This window comes from Arvicanthis niloticus, chromosome 1 (assembly GCF_011762505.2).
Source record: "Arvicanthis niloticus isolate mArvNil1 chromosome 1, mArvNil1.pat.X, whole genome shotgun sequence".
Classification (NCBI taxonomy): Eukaryota; Metazoa; Chordata; class Mammalia; order Rodentia; family Muridae; genus Arvicanthis; species Arvicanthis niloticus.
Genome location: NC_047658.1, coordinates 40,701,416 through 40,728,173, shown reverse-complemented (window position 1 = coordinate 40,728,173; position 26,758 = coordinate 40,701,416). Strand labels below are relative to the sequence as shown.

General features: G+C 46.2%; 1 protein-coding gene across 4 annotated transcripts in view; it reads right to left on the bottom strand.

Annotated features, from left to right (window-relative positions):
• Fam169b (Protein FAM169B) overlaps positions 1-26,758 on the bottom strand; it is a 77,735-nt gene that overhangs the window by 36,945 nt on the left and 14,032 nt on the right. For all 4 annotated transcript variants that reach the window (XM_076935740.1, XM_076935739.1, XM_076935733.1 and 1 more), the window contains exons 2-3: positions 17,837-17,967; positions 13,245-13,344 (exon numbers count right to left, since the gene is read on the bottom strand). In XM_076935740.1, coding sequence (XP_076791855.1) covers positions 13,245-13,344; positions 17,837-17,967 — 231 coding nt within the window. The remainder of the gene's footprint in view (positions 1-13,244; positions 13,345-17,836; positions 17,968-26,758) is intronic.

Sequence of the window (26,758 nt, the reverse complement as noted above, 5' to 3'; positions counted from 1 at the left end):
ACAGGGAAGCTGTTGCTGATAGATTTTATTCTATGGCAAGCCAAGGTTTCTCAAACAAGTTAAGACAGTGAAGTCCCTAAGTGAACTCCCAGTGGCCTAGATTCATCCCGGGCAAGAGGGGATCAAGTTAACTCAGCTCTCCTTGGCTGAGCTTCCAACTGTCCACAGAACCTTGGCCCCAGGGACTGATGAATTTACCTCCATCCTGACTCCAGAGGTTGGCAGCATGAAGAGGAAGACAGAGCCCAGCTAGCTGCCTGACCAAGGCAAGGAGATGCTGAAATTGATGGGGGACCCAGAGGAAAAAACAGCTTTGCAGAGGGGGAAAAGGACAGTGTCCTCAGAGAACTCCAAATAGTCTGAATCACTGGTTATGGCTTCAGCTAGCAGAGGAGACAGGCTGTCAATGAATGACAGAGACACAGAGCCCTGCCTGCAAGTGCAAGGCCACATTCAAGACAACTCAAGCCACTGGGTGAAGGAATAAAGGAGACGGTTGTAAACACCAGTTCAGTCAATCACTCAGTTCCCAGCATCTGATGGACTTCAGCAGAGGCAGTGGGCAAGGCGGCTGAAAGCAATTCCAGACACAGCCCTGGGTACCTGGTGTAGGGAGGAAGACTTCAAAGCCAGTGCGCCTCAAATACCAGCTCCTCCATTACTAGCCTTATGACCTGATCCATAGCTCAACACAGCATCCTTTGCCCTGGTTCCATCCCAGGTACCACGGGAGAATGTACCTCACCAAACTGCATTGCCCAAAGTGTAGACATTCTCCTGTGCTTTATAGAAATGTCCTTAAAACACCTGCCTTACGCCGGGCGGTGGTGGCACACGCCTTTAATCCCAGCACTTGAGAGGCAGAGGCAGGTGGATTTCTGAGTTCAAGGCCAGCCTGGTCTACAGAGTGAGTTCTAGGACAGCCAGGGCTACACAGAGAAACCCTGTCTCAAAAAAAAAAAAAAAAAAAAAAAAAAAAAACAAAAACAAAAAACAAAAAAAAACAAAAAAAAACAAAAAAACAAAAAAACAAAAAAAAAAAAAAAACACCTGCCTTAAAACACTGCAAGCAGTGTGAAAAGGCCTTTGTCGCTTCCACTTCCTATGAGGCAATAAAAAAAAAAAAAAAACTTCGTAACAGGTCATCTCTACTTGGAAAACTTGCTCTCCAAGTCTGCATAGAGATGTCTGTCTGTCTTTCACTGCTATCTATCTGCCACCCTGTCCGCCCCCTCCAATGGAATGACAAGATTCTCCTCACGAATTTTTCTGTCACCATCTCTTTCTTGTATCAGAGAGCATCAAGCTGACTATGGCGCTCTTGATGAGAACATACACCTTGTCTGCCCAGAACCTCCCAATGAGATTGTGTGTGTGGATCTGCACATGCAGATAAGTGGCGTATGTAGGCACATGTGTGTAGGGAAGGGCTTGTGGTCAGCAGCAGGTGACACCTACCTTATTTCTTAGGTATATGAATGAGAACACTGCTGTAGCCTCAGACACACACCAGAAGAGGGCATCAGATCCCATTACAGATGGTTGTAAGCCACCGTGTGGTTGCTGAGAATTGAACTCAGGACCTCTGGAAGAGCGTTTAGTGCTCTTAACCACTGAGCCATCTCTCCAGCTCACCTACCTTATTTCTTAAGGTGAGGTCTGTCACTGAACTTGGGGCTCCCTGACTGGACTAGGCTGGTTGGCCAGAAAGCCCCAAGGATCTGCCCCACCACCATCACTGGGATTACAAGCATCTATAACCATGCCGATTTTTTTTTTTACATATAAAATGCAATTTATTAATGTTTTGTCACCAAGCCTTAAATTAAACCTCGAGAACTTAGCCATTCTACATAACTGAAACTTTTTACCCTCTGAACAATATCTCCCCAGATCCCCCATCCCCTGATAATTATCTATTATTCAATTATTTGTTTTTTTTGAGTTTTACTATTTTCTTTCTTTCTTTTTCTTTTATTCTCTCATACATTACATTCCCCTCCTTCCATTCCTTCAAGTCCCTTCTCCACCTTCCTCCTGTCCCAGATTCACTCCTCCTCCATTCCCTTTCAAATAAAAGAGCAGGTCTCCCAGGGATACCCACCAAACATGGCCTAACAAGTTACAGCAAGACTAAACACAAACCCTCATATCAAGGTTGGACAAGGCAACCCAGTAGGAGGAAAAGAGTCCCAAGTGCAGGCAAAAGAATCAGAGACAGCCTTTATAGCTGGTCTTTGCTACCTTGTGGGTTCTTATTCCCCCCTCCCCCTTCCTAACACTAGATAGGAGATAGAGGGGAGAGAGGAATTAGGAAAATCCTTGAATCTAATTTCTTTCCTTTTGTTTCTTCTGACCAACAACCACTGACCCCGCCTCTCGGGGCCCTCTGAAAAGTTCCCAGAATTCCAAATTTCAAACATCACACAATCTCAGAAATTATCTGCAGCTGGCAAAACCACACTTCTGCTAAAGCACGAGACAAATCATAGCCACTGCAGACGGTCGGAAGCAGCCCCGAATTCCTACACCTGGGATTAAAACGAAAACACATTTTATAGTATTTCTGTGTTTTTTTAAAGAAACCAAAATTCTCAAAGATATCACTACACCCCCCCCCCATTCCCACTATTGAGAGTACCATAAGAACACCAGGCTACACAGCATTACACATATGCAGAAGACCCAGCTCAGCTCCATACAAGGTTCATGTTTGTCGCTTCAGTCTTTATGAGCCCCTATAAGGCCTGCTTAGTTGATTTGGTGGCCATATTCTTGTGATGTCCTGAAACCCTCTGCATGCCCAGATTGAGAGGACGGGCTATGATAGCCAGAAGCCGGGACAGATGTTCCGGCCACAGCAAAGAACAAACTTAGCAAAGAGCAAAAGAGCTACGGTGAATTAGCGACATAGATCAGGGAAAGATGGCTCAGATGCCTGTTTGCCACCTCCCCCGACTTGCTCCAGCGGGAGGCACCAAAACGGCACACAGTTTTGCCATAGGTGGAAATTCTACAGCGTCAGTTCCCCATGAAGCACACACATGAGGAGCATGTTCACAACGCTCACTACATCCACTGTGAAACTAAACATGAACTCTATCCTAGGAAACACCCAGCCTGGAGAAAGAGAGAGGGCCTGGGCACAAGGCAGAATAAAATATGAGCACACTCAAGCTATGCACACTAGGAGGGGAGGGGAGGAAAGGCGAGTCACTCAATCAAGAATCCTGGAGAATGCAAAGGCTAGAGGAATGAGTGGGACAGTGGTGAGCAGAGGCGGGTACTCCAGATGTGAGAAAAGAAAGAACCCAGGAGGTGTGGCTACACTAACACCAAAGCTATAAGAAGGAAGAAGGCCAGTCTGGGGAGTGCTCGGGAGATGATTGACAGCCACTCGGACCCCCAATGAAGGAGAGAAACACAATTCCATTCCTTTAGTGAAGTAGTAACAGTTGACACAATGGCATGTCTGAGCATTCAGCGAGCACCTGGTGTAATGGCAGAGGTGGCACCTCATGCCATGGTCACACAAGCTCATTCTGTTTCCCAGGTGAGGTTCAGGGGTTGAGAGCCCCACTTAAGGTTGTATGTGTGATAATGGTGCCACTGGAAAGAGATGTGAATCTGGTAAGTCTCCTTGGTTCCAAGCATTGTGCCCACAGGTTAAAACAGACAGAAAAACAATGGTGTAGAGCTGGGGTCAGGCCAGGCAGGAGGGGCCAGCAGGAGGAAACCAATGAGAGCATGGGCCCAGGCACTGAGTGGCAGAATCTGGAAAGAGGGTAGTTCAGCAGAGCCAATATTGTCAAGCTGTTTCCACACTAAGGGACGTGAAGCACATGGTACCTATTCAGCAAATCTAACTAAGTGCCAGGTACTGTGCTCATCAGTAGAGATCCAGCAGGGTGACCTGGCCATAGCAGACACTGTGACATGCACTTTAAGACTGTCTGGGAAGGATGGAGACAACGTTCCAAGACCAAGCCTGAGGCAACAGATGGTGGTCAGCCAAGGGACGGGGTCCAGCCTTGGAGACCACAGTAGTTGGATCAAGGCATCAGGCTTTGTAATAAATCACAGAAAAGATTAAGCAAAAGAGGCAAAGTGCCCAGCTTCACAGAATGTAGATAATGACTGGGTAATTGGGACATGTTCCTGTAGGCAACAGTTACAATGTATGTCCCAGTGAAGCACAAACACTGACCACAGGGGCGGCCGTACATAGATACAGACAAGGAGACTGTGGTTAATATCTGCTTTCCTAGATCAAAACTGCGATGTCTAAAGCTGTGTGCTTAAAAGTGCTGTTTTCAAGAATGAAGTGTTTATAGCATAAAGAGTAGATTAGGGAAGAGTGAGGTCAGAGATAGGGAAAAGAAAAGACTGAAGTTAACACAACCCTAAGAGTGAGGGTCTAACTCAAAGCACTCCTACCGACAAAGTAGAATGAGCTTGGGACAGAAAGGACCCAGTGGTAGTGGGTTTTACCCCAGACATCAAAGAGGGCAGCCAGCTAGAGCAGAAGGAAATAGGTGGCTTAATCAGGAAGACTCTAGGGCCGTGGGGAAACATGAAGTGCCAATTACAGACAACAAAGAAAGCCAGGCATGATGGCATATGTCTAGATTCCCTCTCATTGAGACAGAAGGATTACTAGGAATTTGAGGACAACCCGGGCTACACAGACAGCAAGGAGAGGGTAGCCAGGAGGTCGCAGAACACATAGCCCAGAGTAAAATAGACAGAACTGGTGCCCCGTGCCATCTTCATAAAGGATTTAAGAAGAACAAGCATCTTTCATCTGCCCCGAAACACACATCTTACCTCCCCGAACCATCTGCAAAGGATTCTCATACTTCCCCAAGGTCTGTACTTCTTCATCACAGCTTAAAGGGTTCCAGTCCCCCCCACTCCTTACTTCCCTTCCTATTGTTCCCCTGCAGTTTAAGTCACCGCTGGCCTGTTACAAATCTTAGAAATATCTGTGTTGGGGTTGGGGTTGGGGCGGAGGAACACAGTTAAACTGAAGTGACAGGCCATCTTTCCCAAAAGCAAATACATGCAGTGGGGGAAAAAAGTGATGAAGAGTTCTGGCAGCAGCCGGCACATAAACACATTCCACTGAACTGCATGACTTTTATGCAACATTGACTGTGCTGGTCAATAATTTTAGGGGAGGGGAAAATACACCAGTTGACATAGCAACCGTCACATTGCATTACTTGGGCTACCATTTTCATACAGATGTTCTTAAAGGAAAACACTTCCCCACATGCCCGTGAACTTGAGTGCCTTTTGTCATGAGAAGAAAACATCTGGTTTGCAGGACATTGACAGCACATGCCCCCCACCCCCATCTCCTGTGTGTCTCAGGCTTCTCTTGCCTCAAGTAATTTTGTTTTTCATGGGTCTAGATTTTAATTCAAGGAAGATGGAGCAGAGGGAGGGTGTGGTACCTAACTCCTGAAAGTACAGTTGAACTAAGAAATACCAGGGCAAGAAAAAAAAAATAACATTCTAGTCTATCTAGGAAAGGAACCTTAAAATTGCCAAGGTGGACCAAGGCAAACTCATCAAGTTTCCCAGAGTTTCAGAAAGCACAGAGATGCAGAGTTGTGGCACTGATGGAAACCTTTCGTGTGCATGGATAGAAGCAAAGGCATCCCTGTCCTTCAGGACAAAGGCCCCACTCTGAACACTGTAAATATTTTCCTTGGCCTTCATAGTTTCCAAATACCAGAAGTTCCTTGGTATGAATGACATGTCCTCCTGGTATGCTCTTTCCCTCAGTTTAAATCCATCTCACAGTAAGTACCATAAATTAACAGCGAATAGAAGAGGAAAGCCCAAGCCATGGCCAACAGATGCTCCCAAAACACATGGTTGTCACTGTGAACAGATCTCTGGTCTGCTTTTTTCACAGGCCAATGAAAACAAGATTCTGGGTGCCATAGAGCATCTTAGCTGCCCCAAAACACGGGTACCTAAGAGGAAACTGAGTTTCCAGCCAGAACCCACCCTCTCTACTCCTTTAACTGGTCTGAACTATCTAAGTGCATCTCCTACAGCCCAACTTAGATGATTTGGTATACCCCAAGATGATAGCGATCTTTGTATGGCTTTAAATGCATGCACCAGCTCAGACAAATGCTAGGTCTGCTGGGCCATGGGACCCAACAGGAGACCCTCAAGGAGTTAGCCCACCCTACATCTGTTTTGGAGTCTGGGGACAGAACAATTGTATTTTCTCCTCCACTGACTCCGCTACAAGGACAAACCTCCCAGGGACACCACCCATGAGTTTACTAGAGGCATATAAACCATCCATCTGGAGAATCAAGTGGACAGGCTCATTTCTGCAAAGAGAGCTGGGGTGATCCCAGTCCATCCCTCCCACCTCCCTTTAAGAAATCCACAGATCTACCCACCCTGTAGCCAGTCTCCACCTCTAAGCCCTCCTCAAAGTCGAGATAGCCTGTTCAGGAATGAGGGGTGCCCCGGATAGGTCATTCTGTCCCAAGAAAGCCCTCCAAGCCCCTCTGGGGTGTAGCTCACATCTAACCCTCCATGCTGCATGCCAACCACCTGCCCCAAAGGCAGCACAGAGGTCTGGTCTTAGTGTCGCAATCTTCCTTGGACCAAGACAGCCCCCTCAGAGGACTGTCTACACAGAGGCTCCGGTTTCATCTGAATGTTTAGCTTGGCACTCGATGTCACTGCAGGCTATAATGGACATGTTTTTCCAGGAAAAAAAAAATCATCATTTTTCAATTCCCTGCTTGTTTTTCTCGGGGCGCACATGACGTGCAATCACCAAACACTGTAAATAAATTAGAAGCAATTTCAAGAGTGAATGTTACGCTTGGTCACAAAATGTCCTGGGAGCCAAGGGGGGGAAAGACAGACAGTCTCATGAGAGAAGTCAATGTGTAGCCACAGCTGTTTACAGCATCGCCTCAGTCTCCTGTCTCCGGAAGTGTCTGGCTTGCTGTTTCTGAGCCTGGGCCACCACTGTGTGTCACAGCTCCCTGGATAGAAAGCTCAGGAACACGTGTCAGACATCCTCTCAGGTTGACAAACACCACGCAGAGCCAGAAGATCTGAGTGGCACTCCATGCCTTCAGAGTGCTTATAAACTACCCACGAAGATGAGCTGCAAAGAGTAACCAGAGCCACAGGCAGTGACGTGTACAGAGCTTCAAGCTGATGTGCCCTACGCTGAAGGGACACCTACAGAAGGAGTCCCACTCAGGAGAGCATCCGGGTTCAGCCCCCTCTACCCGAGGTATAATCTTACTCCTCTATACCACTGCTACCCACAGACCATGCAGGAAAAGACCCCAGTTGATCTCACCTGACACCATTTCTCCTAAATAACTGAGCTTGGCGCCGGCACATGACCAGACCTAAACCTCCCTCATCCTCATCTTCATCCACACCCTAGTGTGCTCTTTCCTTCTGCTTCCCCTGGTTGTGCCAGGCTAGCCCACTGCGCCACTGACCTGGCTACTGGCAGTCTCCAAGGACGACCATTCTAGTCCCTAATCATAGCCAACGTTCCCTTCCAACCATCCAACGGTCAATCTGCAAGGCACTGAAAGTCAGAGAGCCAGGACCCTTGCCTGCAGCCCTCACCCCACCCCACTCTCTAGAATATCACCAGGCATCTTTTGATCTCTGTGCTTTTTTTTTTTTTTCCACCCTTCCATCATGGCCTCCAGAGTAAGCTATGGCCAGGAACATAATAGGATGACTATACGATCAGCCTGGAATCCTTCAAAAGGGGGAACTGCTAAGATTCACAGCCAGACTTTACAGGGTAGGGAGCCACTTTGGGCCAAGCCCAGGAGTGCCAGCTGCCAGAGGCCCAAGTCCCTAAGCCCTACAGGTCACAGGAGCCAGTGGCCTCTGTGAGCGTGAAGAACAGATGCCACTATTGAGCTAGACACCAGGAGACAGGGTCAGAAAGTCAAAGAAGTGGCGGTGGGCATCTTTTTGGAGTTCACACCCCTTGTGAACTTCCACTTTCCTGCCAAGGACCACTTAGGGGTTATCCCTGACCTCAGCCATGCCATCTCATTCCAGAAACCTCCATAGCACTCTGGTACTGTGTCTCTGTCACGTGACTCAATTACAGAGTTTTATCAGTTTCTGGACAGTCTTTGCCAACTAACATCTCGCCACTTAATTATTATAATTAATTAATTAATTAAAAGTATATAAAACAAACACTGTCAGAAATAGAGCTAAAGAAAAGAAAACATGACAAGGTTATCTTGAACGCTACGACAGTGATGTGGTCCCACAGCTCCCAGAGAAGCCTGACGTCTGACAGTGTCTTTTGTCACAAAGATGTGACCGTAAAGGAGGTTGGTTGTATCCCATAGGGAAGGACCTATCTCCAGATCCCCGAAGACCCTGTATGCCTCGGGAGGGGATGGCCACAGCACTGCATAAGCTAGGTAAGTGCTCAAGGGTACCTAAGAGGAGATGGCAGACAGAGACAAGACAGTCCCCAGAAGCTCACAGGCCAGCTAGCCTGGCAGACAATAGAGACCCTGTCCCAAACAAAGTGGAAGACCAACACCCAAGGCTGTCCTTTGACATCCCCCCCCTCTCTCTCTTTCTCACACACACACACACACACACACACACACACACGAAAGAGAAAGACAGACAGAAACAGAGAGGGATAGAAAGAAAAGGGAGGCACAAAGGGAGGGAGGGAGGGAGGGAGGGAGGGAGGGAGGGAGGGAGGGAGGGAGGGACAGAAGGCAAACAGTCTAGATGCAGATGTTGTCATGGTTTGAATATTCTTGGCCCAGGGAGTAGCACTATTTGGAGGTGTGGTCTTGCAATAATTCACTTGTCTGGACCACTTGTCCTCTTCTCGGCCTGGCTGCCCACAAGGCTTCACAGATCAAAGTCTTAGGAAGAACCATCTCACCCCAGCTCAGGACACTGGGCTAGAAGCTTGCTCCTTCTTGTGTTAAACTGGGATTAACAGTGGAACAAGACACAGTCTTAGGAAATGAAAACAAAATATTTAGAATTGAATGGTTGATATATTTGAAGTTGAGACAAATTGATAAATTTAGAATTGAAATAGAATTAGTCAAAGACAATCCATTTTCTCCTTCTGAAAGGCAGCCACAGAGTCTAGAACTTTGCAGAGCCCTGAATCCTGGGATTTCAATATAACTTCAAAGGCTATCTTCTAGTTGTTTATTCATTTGTGTGTATAGTGTGAGTATATGAGTGTGTGTGTATGTGTGCATGTGTGTGTGTAGTACAAATGCATGAGTGTGTGTGTGTTACAAATGGATGAGTGTGTCTGGTGTGAACATGAGTGTGCTGTAAATGTATGAGTGGTGTGTGTGGTGTGGGAGTGTGGGAGTGGGAGTGGGTACGTGTGTGTCTATGTGTGTGGTATAAGAGTATGAATTGTGAGTTGTGGTGTGTGGTAGTGTTTGCGAGTGTGATGTGAGTGTGTATATATATGCATGCAGAAATCAGAAGTGGGCATCAGATCCTTGGACCTGGAGTTAAAGGAATATGTGGGACACCTGGCTTATCTATGCTGAATTTAAACTCTGGTAAAAGCTCTTAACTGCTAAGCCATCTATCCAGCTCCCACCATGAGCTTTGGACCCCTGCATCCCTTATCTGCAGCCTGGTCTCCTCAGACATTGCTCCAGCCCTCCATTTGTCTCCTAAAGACGTGGACAAATGTTTGCTACAGACATGGCTTGGCTGGCTTAAAAGAGGCCAGAGGTCACGAGAAACACTGCCTTCCCTTCCAGCAACGCTAGACCACAGCTGGCTCCTGGCATCTCCCATCACTAGAATGGTTACCTTCTTTTTCACCCAGGATGGCCACATGGGCCCCTGGCCTCCCCCTGATCAGCTGTGTTTTAAGATCAAGTGCATAACATTTACACAATCGGCACTTTGGGGTCTGTAGAAGAACAACCTTACAGTTAAGGTAGTTCAGAGTCAAATTAAACTGCCTGTGATGTGGCAAGCAGGATGTTCTGAGGACACAGTTCCACCTTACAGAGTTTGGCCAGAAGTTAATGTGTGAGCATATCCCTCTGAAATCTTGTGTTTCTCTCACACGGTGTACATGCAAAGACGAAGAGAAGACCAAGGTTTCCTTTGGTGGACTACAGGAATCCTGCTCTCTGCTGGAACTGACACAAAGCATCATATTTTCTGCCGTAAGTCATTCAGTTTCCACAAATACCCTGGGAAGCATAACATGTTCTCCATTTTGTAAATGGCAAACCTGATACTCAGAGAAGCCAAATAGCCCGACTGACACATGCATGACTTCCTGATGCTTCACTTGACACCCAAATCCACGCTCATCCTAGCGCATAGTCAGGACACAGGAAGAAATGAGAAACTCAAAGGTCACCAGGAGCAGTAATCATGGAACCTAGGGTGAGTGCTTTGGATTTAAAAAAGATGGGGGGGAGGGGGGGAAGTTGCCTCTCACTTGGCATGAGGACTTATTTTATATTGTCATAAACACTTGAGATTAATTAATAATTAATAAATAAGGGAAATAAAACATGAAAACGTATATAAAGGCCCTTAAGAAGCTAGGAAAGCAAGATGCTGGGTACCTGTGTCTACTTCCCCTTAGGGAATGTCATCCAGCTGCTATGTAGAAAATCTGAATAAATGCCCACGAGCAGCCGAGACAAGAAGCCCTGTTTCTGAAGCCACCTTGAGGCAGACCGCAATTGCAATTCCCTACAGGGAAGATGGTGGATGGTTGTCATAGCCCACATTTGAGCAAGATGCCATCAGCATCAACTACTTGCCACTGGGGAACTTGCCCTTCCAGGAGGTTTTTCATTTGCTTACAGACTTATCGGAAGTCACTGTAAACGGAGTCAACCAGCTTATCAATAATTAACTCACACACAGTTATCAATAATTAACTCATACGCAGGGCCGATCAAACAGCTTCTGATCCCTTTAGCTTCCATTTAAACCTGCATCCACCTTCACCAGAATGGAAAGATAATGTGTACAGGAGCCAGCCATCCCCTTCTCCAAAGACAAAGCTTAGCACAAGGGTAAGGGACCCACTGACTGGGCAGAGCTATGAAGTCCTTCTACTCTGAGGTCTACAAGCTTCAAGATCCAAGATGTGCATTCTCTGAAGACCTCAAGATGCCTTCTGAAGGAGTGCATGGGGCAGCAAGTACATGAATGCTCCTCTAAAATCAACAACAATTGCAGCCAGTGACCGGATGAGGCTCACAGCAGCAGGAAGTCATCCGGAAACTTTATTTAAAGCACTTTTACATACAAGCGTGGGGCCCGCAGTGAGATTCCTTGGCACTGTGAATATGGATAAGGGGATACTCTTAAAAGGCAGCAGAAAATCAAGTACAGTGCAAATGGGAAACAGATTTCTCGGAATCCATTGTGTGTTTGCATCATGCAGACCGTCTTTAAAACCCTATGCCAGATTCTTGTTCACTGTCTACAGTGGGGTGGGGGAGCTGCTGGTATTTGAAAATTTCCTTAAAATGAGTTATTTTAGAGATGCAGTGAAGGACTCCTCTTCCCCATCCCTGGTAGTGGGGTTGCAAACTCAAGGTAGTATCAAAAGCCTGAGGTTAGCATGGGCCCGGCTCTCTCTTCAGGGCAGCCGTGGCTCTGCTGGATGGAGAGCAAGCAAGCACCCTCATTGTGACAGGAGGGCTCTAGCACAACCTCTGTCAGCCCTGGGGCAATAAGGAGGCTTTGTCACCATACACCCAACACCCAGTCAGCTAACTCAGCAGGCTTCTGTTTCAGCTAGCAAGAAGAGAAGTGTGAGGAGTGGTCCTGCATAGTTGTAAACAGTTCTCAAAGACATCACCTTGGACTTTGTGACATCACTGGAGCAAGGGATCCTCTGAGCCTAAACTGCAGGCAGACAGTCAGGGACAAGCAAAAGCACTTCTCTAGAGGAGGTGGAGAACTGGAGAACTCCTCCTCTGAAAACAGTTAAAGACCTAAAAATCCCAAAATGCCATCATTTCAAGAGGCCTAACTAACTAAGAAGTGTATTACCAGTATGCTTTAATTATTACGACTTACTGGAAAGCAACCTTCGCATTGTAAAGACAAAATAAACGAGAAAAATGCTGCAAAGGATTGTTTGCCGTGAGGTCATGCGTCAGGTGCCTCCCACCAGCTCGCTGGTGCACTGGGTTCAGGCAGACCGACCTGTTAGATCTCCTCCCAACAAGGCTCACTTGCAGTCCCCACACCTCTGCCTAACTCGCAATTGACAATGCTTGTGCCTCTCTCCAGAGGACTCACTCCGTGAAGCTGACGCCTGCCACAAATAGTCTCTTCATAATTTGGGGAAGGGAAAAATGAGTCACAGACCAAACTGTCACCGTCAGAAACAGAACCCCCACCTAACTGTCACTTTGCAAAAACTGAGCTCTCCTGTGTTCTAGCTGAAGGCCTTTGGCAAGCCACTTGACCTCTGTGAGGCCCTCGTTCATTACATTTGGAGATGAGAATGACCCTTTCATTCCACAAGGTCATGGGGATGTCCCAATAGTGTCCTACCCAGTACCCACAGCTCTGTAACAGCTGCTAATGACAATGGCAAGAGTGAGCCTAAAAGCAGCTCTGGGTAGGGACTGTGGTCAGAGACATGCAAAAATGATCCACGTCTCAATAAAGATGAATAAGACTGTACCACTGCATCCCTAAACATTAAAAAACTCCCATGTATCGTATACCACAAAATCAAGATCACTGTTTTTAAAACCCAGGACTCACCGGACAGTGGTGACACGTGTCTTTAATCCCAGGACTTGGGAGGCAAAGGCAGGTTGATCTCTGTGGTTCCAGGGCGAGCATGGTCTACATTTTAAGTTCTAGGACAGTGAGGATTACACAGAGACCCGGTCTCAAAAAAAAAAAAAAAAAAAAAAAATAGAACCCACAAACAAACAACAACAACAAAATCAGGTACAGCTCAGTCACAGACACCACATCCATTAATAACTACTAACACAGAGCTGGAGAGCTGACTCGGTTAAGAGCACTGGCTGCTCTTCCAGAGGACCCAGGTTCAATTCCCAGCACCCACATGGCATCTCACAACTGTCTGTAACTCCAGTTCTAGGGGATCTGACACCCTCACATAGACACACATGCAGACAAAACACTAATGCACATAAATGGATAGATCAATTTTAAAAAACACTACCAACCTGTCTTTGTGTCCTGGGGATTAACCAAAACCAGTATTTTATGTTGAGGTTCATCGCAGTACATCATGCAAAAACGAAGAGATGAAGTTTCAAGTCTGACCTAAAAAAAGGAAAAAAAAAAAAAAAAAGGCGAATGAAATTACTACTCTCTCACTTCACTAAGTGGGAAATGACATGCAGTTACTTATGGAAGTGCTCACTGAAGGAACACTATTAACAGATAAACTTAGCAGGACACAGGAAAGACAGAGACAGAAGCCTTAGCCACCCTGGATATGGCAACGGTCTTGCTTCTGTCTTCCACCAGCAAGCCTTCCCATCCCAAGATCACCTGTCAATCAATCCATGGATCAGACACCTATTCCACTACCAAACACCCTTAGAGCTCTCTCCCTTTTTGTGACCACTGTTCCTGCAGTCTTCTCCATCCTTGACCCTCCCTGGGCCTCAACCTGCAAGGTCTCACTCCACCTCACACAGACAACTCTGGTGCCGTTCTCATCATCTCTAGAGCCCGGTAGCCACGCAGTAGAAGGCGCCCAGGCTGTGCCCTCCTCCATGGATGCTCCTGCTGTCTGTGACCCCAGCACCAGCTCTGAAAGCAGCCATTGAAATGTATAGTACGTCTGAGCCTACAACCTTAGCCTTGTCCTTAAGCCCCACAATGGAAAGATTCAGTTTAAGGTGGTTTTACTAATCATGAAAAGGAACCAGATTTCCTCTGAGGACCACATCTAAAGCCCTCTTTGTAAGCATCCAACCTTCTGCTCCCAGCTCCTAACACAGGAAGGTCAATACATTCCATGATCAATGTTGTTTTGAAAACTGAGAATATAAGGAAAATTAGAAAAGAATGTGCAGCCGAGCCAGGCAGGCAGGTTCTTGTAAAAAGTTTACAGCAGACCACCACCATTACAGAGAACTGTTTCCTGGCAAATATCTTGGTACCTCCCTCTTTTGGAATGACTTTAATGAAATGTCCTCCAGGGGCTCATCCGCAGCGGTGGCTGTTACAAGACCATTAAACACCAAGTTTACAAAATATCGCAGCAACCTGGAGAGGTGCTTATTGTAGACACATCGTATTCAGAGGGGAATCTTACCCAGGTTTTTTTTTTTTTTTTTTTTTTTTTTTAAGCAGGTAAAAATCATGGCATTTGGAATGATGAAGAAAGAAGTTGCCAAGTTCGGAGCCAGTCTGGGCTACATAGCAAGACCCTTGCAAAAAAAAAAAAAAAAAAAAAAAAAAAAAAAAAAGTGGAAAATAAAAATAAAGAAACGCTCACAGCCAACCATTGGACTGAGCACAGGGTCCCAGATGGAGGAGCTGGAGAAGAGACTGAAAGAGCTGAGGGGGTTTGCAGCCTCGCTGGGGGGAGCAACAGTATCAATTGGCCAGAACCCCTGGCGCTCCCAGGGACTGGACCACCAACCAAAGAGTACACATGGAAGGACCCATGGCTCCAGCTGCGTATGTGACAGAGGATGGCCTTGTTGGATATCAGTGGGAGGAGAGGCCCTTGGTCCTGTGGGGGTTCGATGGCACAGTGTAAGGGAATACCAGAGCGGGAAGGCGGAGTGGGTGAGGGAGCACCCTCATAGAGACAGGGAGAAGGGGGATGAGATGGGGGTTTCCAGAGGGGAAACCAGGAGAGGGGATAACATTTGAAATGTAAACAAAGAAAATACCCAATAAAAAAATAAAAAAGAAAGTGTAGGCAAGACCAACAAGAAATAAAATAAAATAAAATAAAATAAAGAAACGCGTCAACATGACAGTTTATGACAGTTAACCACACATGGCTTTGATCCCTCTGTTCTTTGCTGTAGGCCTTAAACATCACACAATGAACATATACATTTTTTTAAACCAGAGAAATCAGCAAGTATTTTAAATGCAATGTCAAGACAAGAAAAAAAAAATTAATTGTGAAAAGAAGAAAGTCAAGACATGGTATCTCCTCAAACCACTTCCTCATCATTCCTTTCAGCCAGAGACTCTCTGGAGAACAAGAGTCCCCACTGGGTCAACTGTGAGGAGGCTCACTCCTGGTGAGCTTAGTTCACTGTGCCAAATGGCACACTGCCCTCTGCCTCTGCCCCTGCCCTGCTTCCTTACTCACCACTAAAACAGTAGAGAAGCAGATGGTGGGTTTTTCCTGGCTCCCTTCTTTTTATGAAAGGAGGAAGGAAGAAGTCCGCAGTCATGTTGGCATGTCACCTCACCTTAAAACAACCTCATGTTAGCAACTCTTTACCTTTCTGGTTTTGCTAGTAACTTTGCCATTATCCCTTCGATGAGTATACTGCACATTGGGGTTTATTTTTTAAGTTATTCTTAAGAATGAGTGCTGTACAGCACTTGGGAGGCAGAGGCAGGCAGATTTCTGAGTTCGAGGCCAGCCTGGTCTACAGAGTGAGTTCCAGGACAGCCAGGGCTACACAGAGAAACCCTGTCTGGAAAAACTAGAAAGAAAAGAGTGCTGTAACAGCAGACTGAGAGAGCTGTGTCCTAAAGAACCTGGGGGCACCTCTTTTTGCATCTCTCAAGCTCCCCCTTGCCACCAGCACCCATCAGATCAGGCAGGCAGTATCCAATAGAGCCCTGTGTCCTTCTGCTAGAGATCCACTAGGGGGCGCAAAAAGCACGTGAGGCCAGCAAGCTCCCACCAGCGCTCAAAAACTTGAGGTTGGTCTCCCACTGGAGGGGGTCTTCTTCTAAGAGCTACCTGCCTGTAAACTCCCACCTCCAAAATCTCAAGGAAGCCACAGCTTATAACTGCACAAGCCCCTGTTTTCATTAACTCTGGGACACAAAGACTTTCCTCTACCAGCTCTGCCTGCCAGATCATAACCGTTTCTGGCAGGAGTGAAATGATCCACACCTAAAACAAATGATGTGGATACTGCCCACGGTGAGGAAAACAGTCTTAAACAGTCGGGGTTGGGAGAGGGTACAGTCAGGAAAGTGCAAATTTGGTAAGCAGGAGGCCCTGAGTTTGCTCCCCCATAGCATACACAAAAAGATGCAGCATAAATTGCTTGTAATCTCAACGCTGGGGAGGTAGAAACAGACAGATAGATTCCCCAGCTTGCTGGCCGGTCCACCTAGCCTAATTATGACCAGTGAGAGACCTTGTCTCAAAATACAAAGCAAATTGTATTTTGTATATAAATGTATCCTGAGGTTATCCTCTGGAGTCTACACATATACACACACATTGACATGTATATACATGTACACACACAACACATTATTTTTAAATCTTGCCATAATCCCAACAAATAAAATTTCCAGTTTTCTGTGTCCTCTTGCAGAACCTATTCACAATCCACAGAATCTCATCAATGCAAAAATATCGTAAGTGGCTCAGCTTCATTCCAAGTCACATATCAGAACTGAATCAAACCTTGGAGGGCAGAGAGAGATGAGCCACTCCCCTCATTTTAAAATGAAGAAACTGAGATTCGGCTGGGCATTACACACAGCATCTCATTTAACCCTCGTGCCAGCCCCACGAGGAAAGCAGTGTTATGCCCTGAATTCAACGAGACCATCAAGAGCCGAGGGGGGGAAGCACTTGAGTCCGCAGAGCTCATAAGTGGTAGACATGGGATTCCCACAGGTTATCTGGCCCACAGCTCACCAGCTGGACCCGCCATCAATATAAATAATGACACAGAAATCCTTATATTTTTTTTAAAGCTTAAGCCTTTAACTTGGCCTCCCTTCTAGCTATTCTAACCTGACTAATTCTAGCTTACGTCCCACCCCATGGCCAATCCCGCCAGATTCACACTCAGAACTTCAGAAGGAAACTTAAGAAGGGTTTCCTTGGCATCAAAGCAGAATTTGTTAGGGTAAACTGTGTGAAGGTATATCTCTGGATAAAAGCTAATGTCCCATCACCAGTCGGATAATTTGTAAATATTCACCCTTCTTTACCTGCTGATTGGCTTTAATAAAGATCTGCTGGCCAATAGCAAGGCAGGAAATGGAGGGCGGAACTTCCGGGCAGAGAAAGGATCTCTGGGAGAGGAAATCAAAAGCAAGGGATTCAGCCAGCAGGTAAGATGGTGGATGGAGAATTCGGAGAACAGAGATGTAGACCTGACCATGTAGTGGGGCGTAGGCCAGAATTAGTCAGGTTAGAATAGCTGGGAGGGAGCCCAAGCTAAAGGCCTAAGCTTTAAATTTTCTTTTAAAGATTAACTTATTTTATTTATATGAGTACACTGTAGCTATCTTCAGATACCAGTAGAGAGGGCATCAGATCCCATTACAGATGGTTGTGAGCCACCATGTGGTTACTGGGAATTGAACTCAGGGCCTCTGGAAGAGCAGTCAGTGCTCTTAACCACTGAGCCATCTCTCCAGCTCAAGGCCTAAGCTTTAAAACATATAAAGAGTGTCTGAGTCTTTATTTATATAGCTGCCAGGTCCGAGTAAGTAGCATCATACGAATTCTTTACTATTCTCTCCAGAAGTTTCTTTTTTGTGTTGTTTGTTGGTCTTTGTTCTTCTAACTCTGAGATGTTTTTTTTTTTTTTTTTTTTCTATGACTAGATTGAACAGGGAAAGTTAAACATACCTGCTCCCCAGTGGAAAGGGAGATAACCTCTGTTGAGGTCTGGGCTCCTTCCCTGAGCAACTCATAGTATGCCTGGGCTGCAGCCTGACAGTCCTCCTGGTCATCCTCCAGGATGTCCACAGGGTAAGCCTCTGTAGGAGAAAAGGAAACCAGGAATAAAATTAGTTTCACTTTGTCACTAAAAGGAATGTTAATTATTTCAATTTTTTTGTTTGGTTTGGGGTTTGTTTGTTTGTTTTCAAGACAGGGTTTCTCTATATAGCCCTGGCTGTCCTGTAACTCACTCTATAGACGAGGCTTGCCTCAAACTCACAGAGCTCTATCTGCCTGCCTTGGCCTCCGGAGTGCTGGGATTAAAGGCGTGCACCTGGCTATTTCAAGTTTTTAAAGGAATAGTTTGGTTTAACAATCATAGTCAGGACTGGGGAGATGGCTCAGTTAGTAAATGGCTCCCCATACAAATTCGAGGACCTGAGTTCCATCCCCAAACCCCACCAAAAGAAAGAAGAAAAGAAAAAAAGCTTGTCAGCCAGGCCCGGGGGAGGCAGACACAGGCCAGCTTTCCCTAATCAAACAGTTCCAGGCCCATGAACGGCTTTGTCTTCAAAAAACACAAGGTAGATAGTGGATGGCACCTAATGAATGACACCTGAGGTTGATCCCTGGCTTTCACATGTGCACACATCAGCACATACACAAACACATACCTACATGGATATGCACACATACACATCCAAACACATAAAATTATGTTCACCCAATCCCTCCCAGACTGTAAACCCCCTCAGTCATACACTCAAACAACTGAATGATTTTCCATCCTTCACTGTGGTCAGCTCAGGGACCATGAACACAAGCAGGCTCCTTGAAGGCAAAGAATGGCTGGCTGCAACTTCGACACTTCTGTCACATGTGACTTAAGCTGTTCATTTCCTAGTTTATAGTCACTATACAAGTCCCTAGGGTTCTCCCCTTTGTCCCTGCCGCCAGGCACTGAGGGTACTGTGGCTTTTGAGTATAGGAGCACATCTCCGATCCCTTGCAAAGAAACTAAGGTATTCTGCAACCATCCTGTATCTCTTTCCCATCCCATCTCTGACAGAAGCAGATCCCCTGAATAATAATATAAATTGGCAGCATCCAGTTCTTGGAAGCAGCAATCAGTTGCCCTTTCTGTAGTGAGCAAAAAAAGATGCTGCCGGTCTCTGGCTGACATGCACAGGGACTCAGGGCTTTTTCTGTGGACCACACCCCATCTCTGTCTGTGATTCACCTCCTGGCCTTCTATGAGGGGAGCAGGCTTCCCTCCCGTTTCTTCCTCCTTCCCTCCCCTTAATCCTCCTCCTAATCCACCTATCTTCCTCTCACAGAGATTAATCTCTGGACGTGCAGCCCAGCTTCCAGCCTCTGTGGCATCTCAGGTTCCCATTCTCTCTGGAGAGCCGTTGTTCCCGGAAGCCACTCTGAGGATCCAGAAAACTGTTGACAGCAAAGAGTTCAAGCCTTCAGTTCACTCCATTTGTCTAAGGAGGACTTTTTACCTCTGCCAGTCAGCTCCCAGTGGGAGAACTCAAAGGTACATAAGATGCCAAGGTTAGTGGACAGGGTCATGGTTGCATCCACCCAAACTCCCAGGCCCATTTTCCTGGGTGGATACGCAGGTTGCCCAGAGCTGAGTGGAGACAGACAGCCTCTGTCAAAAGGCCCTACATTCAACCAACCATGGACTGAAAATGCCGGGATTGCACGGGACATGACTTCCTTACCATGACTCCCTAAGGAGTAAAATATAGCAACTACTTCTATGACATTTACTTGTATCAGGAACTATAAGTCACCTGGACAAGACTAGGGTATCCAGGAATACACGCATGGGCTGCACACAAATGAGCCACTTTGCAAGGGACCTGAGCACGAGCAGATTCAGGGGTCCAAAGGCTGTCGCTGAAGCCATCACCAATGGGACACTGAAGGAAAACTGGACATTCTTCTACTACTCAATTTTTTATAAAGCATGAGTATAAACACACAGAGACACACAGTGTCCTTAGAAGTGCACCGTCAGAAGATTTAAAAATAAAGACATCAAGGGTTGGTGGTTTATTTGGTAGCAATGACTAAGTGAATACAAAAGGGATGTGTCTTTATCAAGCCAAGATCTTTGGTTGATGAAGAAGTTGCATGCCCTCTACACACAAAAAACATGTGCTCAAGGAAGTCGAGCGTGATCAGCTATTCCTTTAGCAACGGAGCAGGCCTGCAGACCCCATGCCCAGGCAGATCCCATGCCCTGCAGACCCCATGCCCTGCAGACCCCATGCCCAGGCAGATCCCATGCCCTGCAGACCCCATGCCCTGCAGACCTACCCTGCTTCTTAACTGGGATTGTCATGACTCCGTGCAGGAACTACATGGACCCCAAGGACATCAAATTACCCAGAGACTGCTTCAAGTCTGTCACAGAGACAAACTCAGCCTACACCTGTCCTCCAGGCCACCCCTCACTCAGATCACGGTCTCAGCTTCCTAGAAGAGCCTCAGGCCTCACCCCTCCATCCATACATAATTAACAGTGACAATGAACTTTCTCTGGGTTCCAATTGCCAAGAGGCAGCTGAGTGACCAGCCTTCTCTCATTGTATCCGGTTGCCCCCCAATTTACAGGGAAGAAAGCAAGGCATCGTTAGAGAATAAGGAGGCATGGACCGGGGCCTGTCTGATGCCTAGTTCTGTGTAAAGCACTCAGACTACGTTAAATGTTTAAGTCAGAGCTCGCCGTCATGACAGCGGGGCACCCAGTGGGCTCTTGTAGCCCCTACACTTGGTTTTGTGCAACTCCATCCTCAAGGCTCACAGGATACAGCCAGCACTTAGGGAGCCTTCCTTAAACCCCAAAAAATCAAAATCAAGGATTCCATGAGTCAAAGTCCTAAGTCCAAATACCACCTCAGCCTAGGATAGGAGCTGACATGGCCTGGCCACCTCTCTGTCCTATAGCCAAAACCCTTCCAGCTTGTCCCTTGGTTTTGTTGTAGCTTAGTCACCTCCTAACTTATACACAACAAGAGTAGCTGGGGCTTGTGAAGCACAGCTCTGCTCCTCTCCCAGCCGCACCACAAAGACCCACACTCAGGCCTTTCCCATAGGAAGCACTATAGGAAATGTGGGTGGCTGTTCCACAGAGCTTTCCCTATTAACAGCTGTTTCGCGGACTTGGCTTTTCATGAGTATGCAAGAAGATCTAATGAGCAGGCCAGTAAACTAAGAAAAGCTAGCAGGTGAGCCGCTTGGGCCTTGGGTACACATTGATGCTGCATTTATTCATGGGCACCAGCTTTAGGATTGACCACTCTCAAAATACCCACCCTCACCCCCAGGAACACCAGCCTAGGGGGCACAGAGAGACCAGACCTGGATCTGCTTCCAGGCAGTATTTTAGGAAAGACACTCATCTTATCCGGACCATCAATCACCTTGTGAGGTATGGATTGCAGAATTGACAAAGAACATGTATTGATCAGCCCCCTGAAGAAGCTGACCTCATGCTCATCAAGTTTGCTGGGAGAGGCACCCATCCACCCATTCAAGGCCATCAGGGCCAAGGCTAGGTGCTTGCCAACTAGTGGCATAGTTTCTGGTCATGTGTGGGCAGGACAAATGTCATGAATGTGCCATGTCCTGTTCATATCATGAGATCATTTACGCTGCAGGTTAAGACCCCCCACTATCACCAAAGAACTCGTGGGCAGTGCTTCCAAGATGCTGGCTGTCCCCAGGAGAGAGTTGTGGTGGTTGGCCTCCAACAAAGGCCACAGGGGCAGATCTGGGAGGGTCTCAAGATACCTAATGCATGCTGGAATTGGCAAGATATGGCCCTGCCTGATTATCTTGAAAGTGGGGTCACTTTCTGTTGCCTGGGGGCATCAGGGAACATAAATTAATCACTGAGGGTGTCCTGAGACTGACTGCAGACCTCTCTATCCATGGGGCAGAGTCATCAGGCAAAACACCTGGGGCACCCTGCAACCTGGGCCACCACATCCCATCTATCCTAAATAGCCACCCCTCTCCCACCCTTGAGAAAAACACCACCACCCCCAAACTCAACAGCTCTCCTCCACACAGAAAATGTTCATGCAAGCCTTATGAAAAACTAAGGGAATTTGAAAATTGAAGGTTGCCCAAGTAGGAGAAGAGATAGATATTCAAAACCAACAGAAAAAGGGGACTCTCCTCCTCCAACCCAGCAGGAAACCCCAGCATCTCCCCCAATAGAGCCCCCACCCCAGGGGGCTCTGGGAAGTAAACAAGTCTGGGCTGGGTTAAGCCATTCTTGATTCTGGTGGTGGAAGACAGGCCCCTCCCCCGTGGATTCCAGATGTGAACCCCGACAGGCCTTCATGGCTCAACCGAACAGGAAATACTTTCCCAAAGCCAAAAGAATGTAATCTCTACAGCGTAACACTAAACGCTTTTATTAAAAAGGCATACAGTGGAAATACCTCACTGCAGACTGTAAAGAAGCTGAAATTCCTGGATAAAGCCCCGTTTTATGAATTCACTTGAGTACATGCTGGCAGTCTCACCCTCAAAACAAAAATAATGGTACCCCTCAGAGTGTTTTTTCTAGGGGAAATATGAAGAGTTGCCATTCCCAGAGCAAAGCTTGAATCCTGAGAGCTGCTGAGACTCTTGTCACCCACAGCCCAGCAAGTCAGCCACTAGTCAATCCAGAAAGGCCTAACGTTCAGATAGTTGTCCAGAAATGCATGGTCCTTTGCATGTAAACAGCAATGCTAGTTAGCATACACGTCAGTAGGCTCAACAATCTGCCCTCGCTCCTGGACTCAGTATACCGTTTGCACCAGACCCTCTCCCCACACTCCCTTACCACAAAGATCAGGGAAAAGCTTTCATTTTGTCAAAGCACCATTTTTCTAGGATGAAACAATTATCCTAAGACACACCAAGGAAATATTTCAAATTTTACGAGTCCCGGTCTCACAAACGTGGCTTGATTGAAAGCCACTACCTGGCAGTAACTACGGGGCATTATGTCATTGGAAAAGCTGGCAGCACTTGCTCAGGATTTTCTTTCTCTTCTTTAGTCATCTGGGTTCTTCAATTACAGTAAGAAGAATTCTTGCTCCAGATAATGTGGAGAAAACACAAGGACACAAAACTAAACTCTGTTCTCATCATCCAAAGGAACTGGAGAGGGGAACCCTGATTGAAAATGTCTTCTTGTGTATTTGTTTTCTGTATCTTTTTTTCATGCAAGCTGGCTTTTTTTGTTGTTTTTGTTCACAAGTGAGTTTTCTTCTAAGATGGAATTATTCTAGAATAGCATCTTTATTAGAGAAGAATCTACTACTTAGGAAGGTGAAGACCAGTTCTGGGGCCCCCACAGAGAGTAAAGACTAGCTTCTCATCAGACATGGGCAGACAGCAGAGAAGCATGCAGCAAGACAGCTTTGTGTGCTCTGCAAACACAGTGCAGGACATCCCCAACTCATCTAAATCTCTCAAAATCCCATCAGCATCCCTGGCTTGACTGGAGTCGCATGTGGTTCAACACAATACAGTCCATATGGCTGGGTTTGTAAAATGGCTGAGGTTTCAAAAAATGAATTCACAAATGCAGACCCATTAAAGGATGCCTTACTGGAGCCTGCATGTCCACAGGACCTGGGTTCAGTACCCAGTACCTACATAAAGGCTCATAACTATTCTGTTACTCCAGTTCCAGGAGATCCAGCATGCTCTTCTGGCTTCCAAGACCAGTCAACTTGCAGATGGCATATAGATATACATGTATGCTAAACACACTTATGCACTTAAAAATAAATAAATTTTTAAAGGGGGAGGACGGTGCTAGGCAGTGGTGGTGCATGCTTTTAACCCCAGCACTCAGGAGGCAGAGGCAGGCAGATCTCGGAGTTTGAGACCAGCCTGGTCTACAGAGTAGTTCTATCTAGAACAGTCAGGGCTACACAAAGAAAACTTGTTTGAGGGGAGGGGGCAAAGGGAAGGGGCTTATTTTTAACTTGAAAATTATATTTCACCTTTATCTTGTTATCTATTTACTGGTTTATTGGTGCTAGAGACTGAATTCCTGGTGAAGGTGCAGCCTCAGTTGCAGTTGATGGTTCCAGACTGAAGAGGTTATATGCAAAGGAGTTGAGACTTAGCACCATGAAGAGAGCCTATGAGAAGCTATTGGTGAAGCCTAGTTGTAGCAGAAGACAGCAGAGTTTTGGAGATGCCAGTACCATGAGATGACCACCAAGAACAGCAGCGGCAGTGGAGTACAGGCAGCTGGAGCCTAGAAGACAAGGTGTGTGCTACAAAGGGCAGAGCTGGAGAAGTGACCCAAGCCCTTGAAGGAGACCAGAAGATCATGAGTGGATCCCAGACATTGGACAGTTAGAGTTTGATTTTGATTGTGACTGTGCCCTGATATTTTTCCCTCTTGAAGGACGTATTTTAGTGGAGTCCACAGTTAAGAGACTTCGAACTGTAAAAAAAACCAAAAAAACAAAAAAAAAACTTTGAATTTCAAAAGAGATTGGATATTTTAAAGGGATTGAAATTTTAATATGATGTAAGAATTTGTAAAAACTATGGGACTTTTAAAATTATTTAGATCTTGGAGATGAATAAGAAAGTAAGGATGGGGGCTTAATAGTGATGTGTTTGTGTGTCAAGCTGACAAGGGGTCAGTTGTACTGGCTGGTTTTATGTGTCAGCCCAGCACAGTATCAAACAACTTTAATCCCAGCTTTGGGAGGCAGAGGGAGGAAGATCTCGGAGTATGAGGCCAATCTGGTTCACATACCAAGTTCTAGGACAGTCAGGGATACACAGTGAGACCTTGTCTCAACATAAGTTACATTAAAATTAAAAGAAGGGGCCTGGGGATGCTGTGGATGCTGTGGATGCTGTGAAGTTGGAAGGGTGCTCACAAAGGGCCAGCACTGCAGAAGCAGGTATAATTATTCACATCTGTAACCTCAGCACTCAGGGGCGGGAGTCAGGAGGACCACACATCCTGTAACATCTTCCACCATAGCCAGAGACTGGAAGCAACCTAGCTGTCCCTTAGCTGACAAATGGATAAAGAAAGCACAGTTCATTTACACAATGGAATATGACTTGGATATTTTTTTAAAAACCAGAAAAAGACATTATTAATTGAGAAGGAAACTGGATGGAATTAGAAAATACCATCCTGAGTAAGGTCACCCAGACTCAAAAGGACATGCATGGAATGTACTCACTTATAAGTGGATATTAGCAATAAAGTACAGGATACCCATACTATAGTCAACAAGCCCCAAGGAGGTCCCAAAGGAGAATGGTTGGATCTTTCTCAGAAAGGGAAATAACATTTAAAAAAGAAAGAAAACTTGGCAAGATATCTCATGGCATCTTGCTCAAAGCACTTGCCACAAAGCTTTACACAACCCCAGCAATTCCAGGCTCATGCAGCGGAACAGGAGAACTGACTCTTGCAAGTTGTCCCCTGAGTTCCAAGATGCACTGTGCCATACATGTGCGCGCGTACACACTCACACACAAATGTTGGGTTTGTTTGTTTGTTTTTAGAAAAAGGACTGAAAAGACGATTCTCACTCACCAGGGGATCATGTGAGTGAGTACCCTGCACTCCTCAGACATCTCAGGACTTAAGGTCTGCTGCACATCCCCACCTCTCTCCCAGTATACAACTCTGTTTCCCCTGATGCTTGTTGTGAAACACTAGGTCTATAGATATACTTGGAATAAGCGAGTAATAGACAAAAAGGGGGACTCTGGTGCCAGCACGTTTAGAAAAGGTGACCTGCCATGACTCTGAGCTCATGTCTGGGAGTTCCATCAGCAACCAAGTGCTTTTAAAAAATTTGTAGCAGGCCAGACAGTAGTGGCACATGCCTTCAATCCCAATACTCAGGAGGCAGAAATAGGGAGATCTCTATGAGTTTGAGACAAGCCTGTGTAGCCAGACCAGCTATGGCTACACGGTGAAACTGGGTCTCAAAAGCAAAAAAAAAAAAAAACAAACCAACAAGGAGGAGGAGGAAAAAGGAAAGAAGGAAGGAAGGAAGAAAGGAAGGGAGGGAGGGAGGGAGGGAGGGAGGGAAGGGGAAAGGGAAGGGAAGGGAAAGGAAAGGAAAGGAAAGGAAAGGAAAAAGAGATTTTTCAGCATTCAGATTTATTTCTCAAACTTAGTTAACAAAGGACCCTGGTCCCAGAGTGTCATTTCCCAGATGACAGAACATACCTTAGAGAACAGTGTTTGAAATACTGAGAGAGCAGAAGGGCCCATCCCTATTAGAGATGGCAAACAGGCAGGCATCTGAGTCCAGGATCAGACCAAGAAGAAGCTGCCATCAGGAAAGGCACCCATCTACGGTGCTATAGAACATCTCTTTCCAATAAAGCAGAGAACAGAAGGTGAGGCCAATAAACACTTGGATATTTTTGTTGTTTTTTGAAAAGCATCTGATTGCCAAAATATTCTTAGCAAAGTTCTTTTTTTTTTTTTTTTTTTTTTTTTTTTTTTAAGTTGGAAGACAGAATGTAGAATATGTTAGAATGTTGTGAGCAGATGAGCGAGCCTGTCAGGGGGTGAGGAGGCACTGAGGAGGCACTGAGGAAGGTCTGCAGGTGGCTGGCGGCGGGGTTTTAGTCCCTGGTGATTGACAGGCTGCCTGTTGCTCTGTTGTCGCATGATTAATATTGGCCGACTTGCAACTTGTCAATGCCTCGGCTGAGAACACATCGCTCGTCCCTCATCTAGGACAGTAAAATATGCAGATGACTTTATGTGACACCCACACAAATGTTTACATAGTCCCGGTTTTGTTTTGTAATGAAATAATATGTGAACCACCTAGGTGATAGGAAAGAGTTACCTAT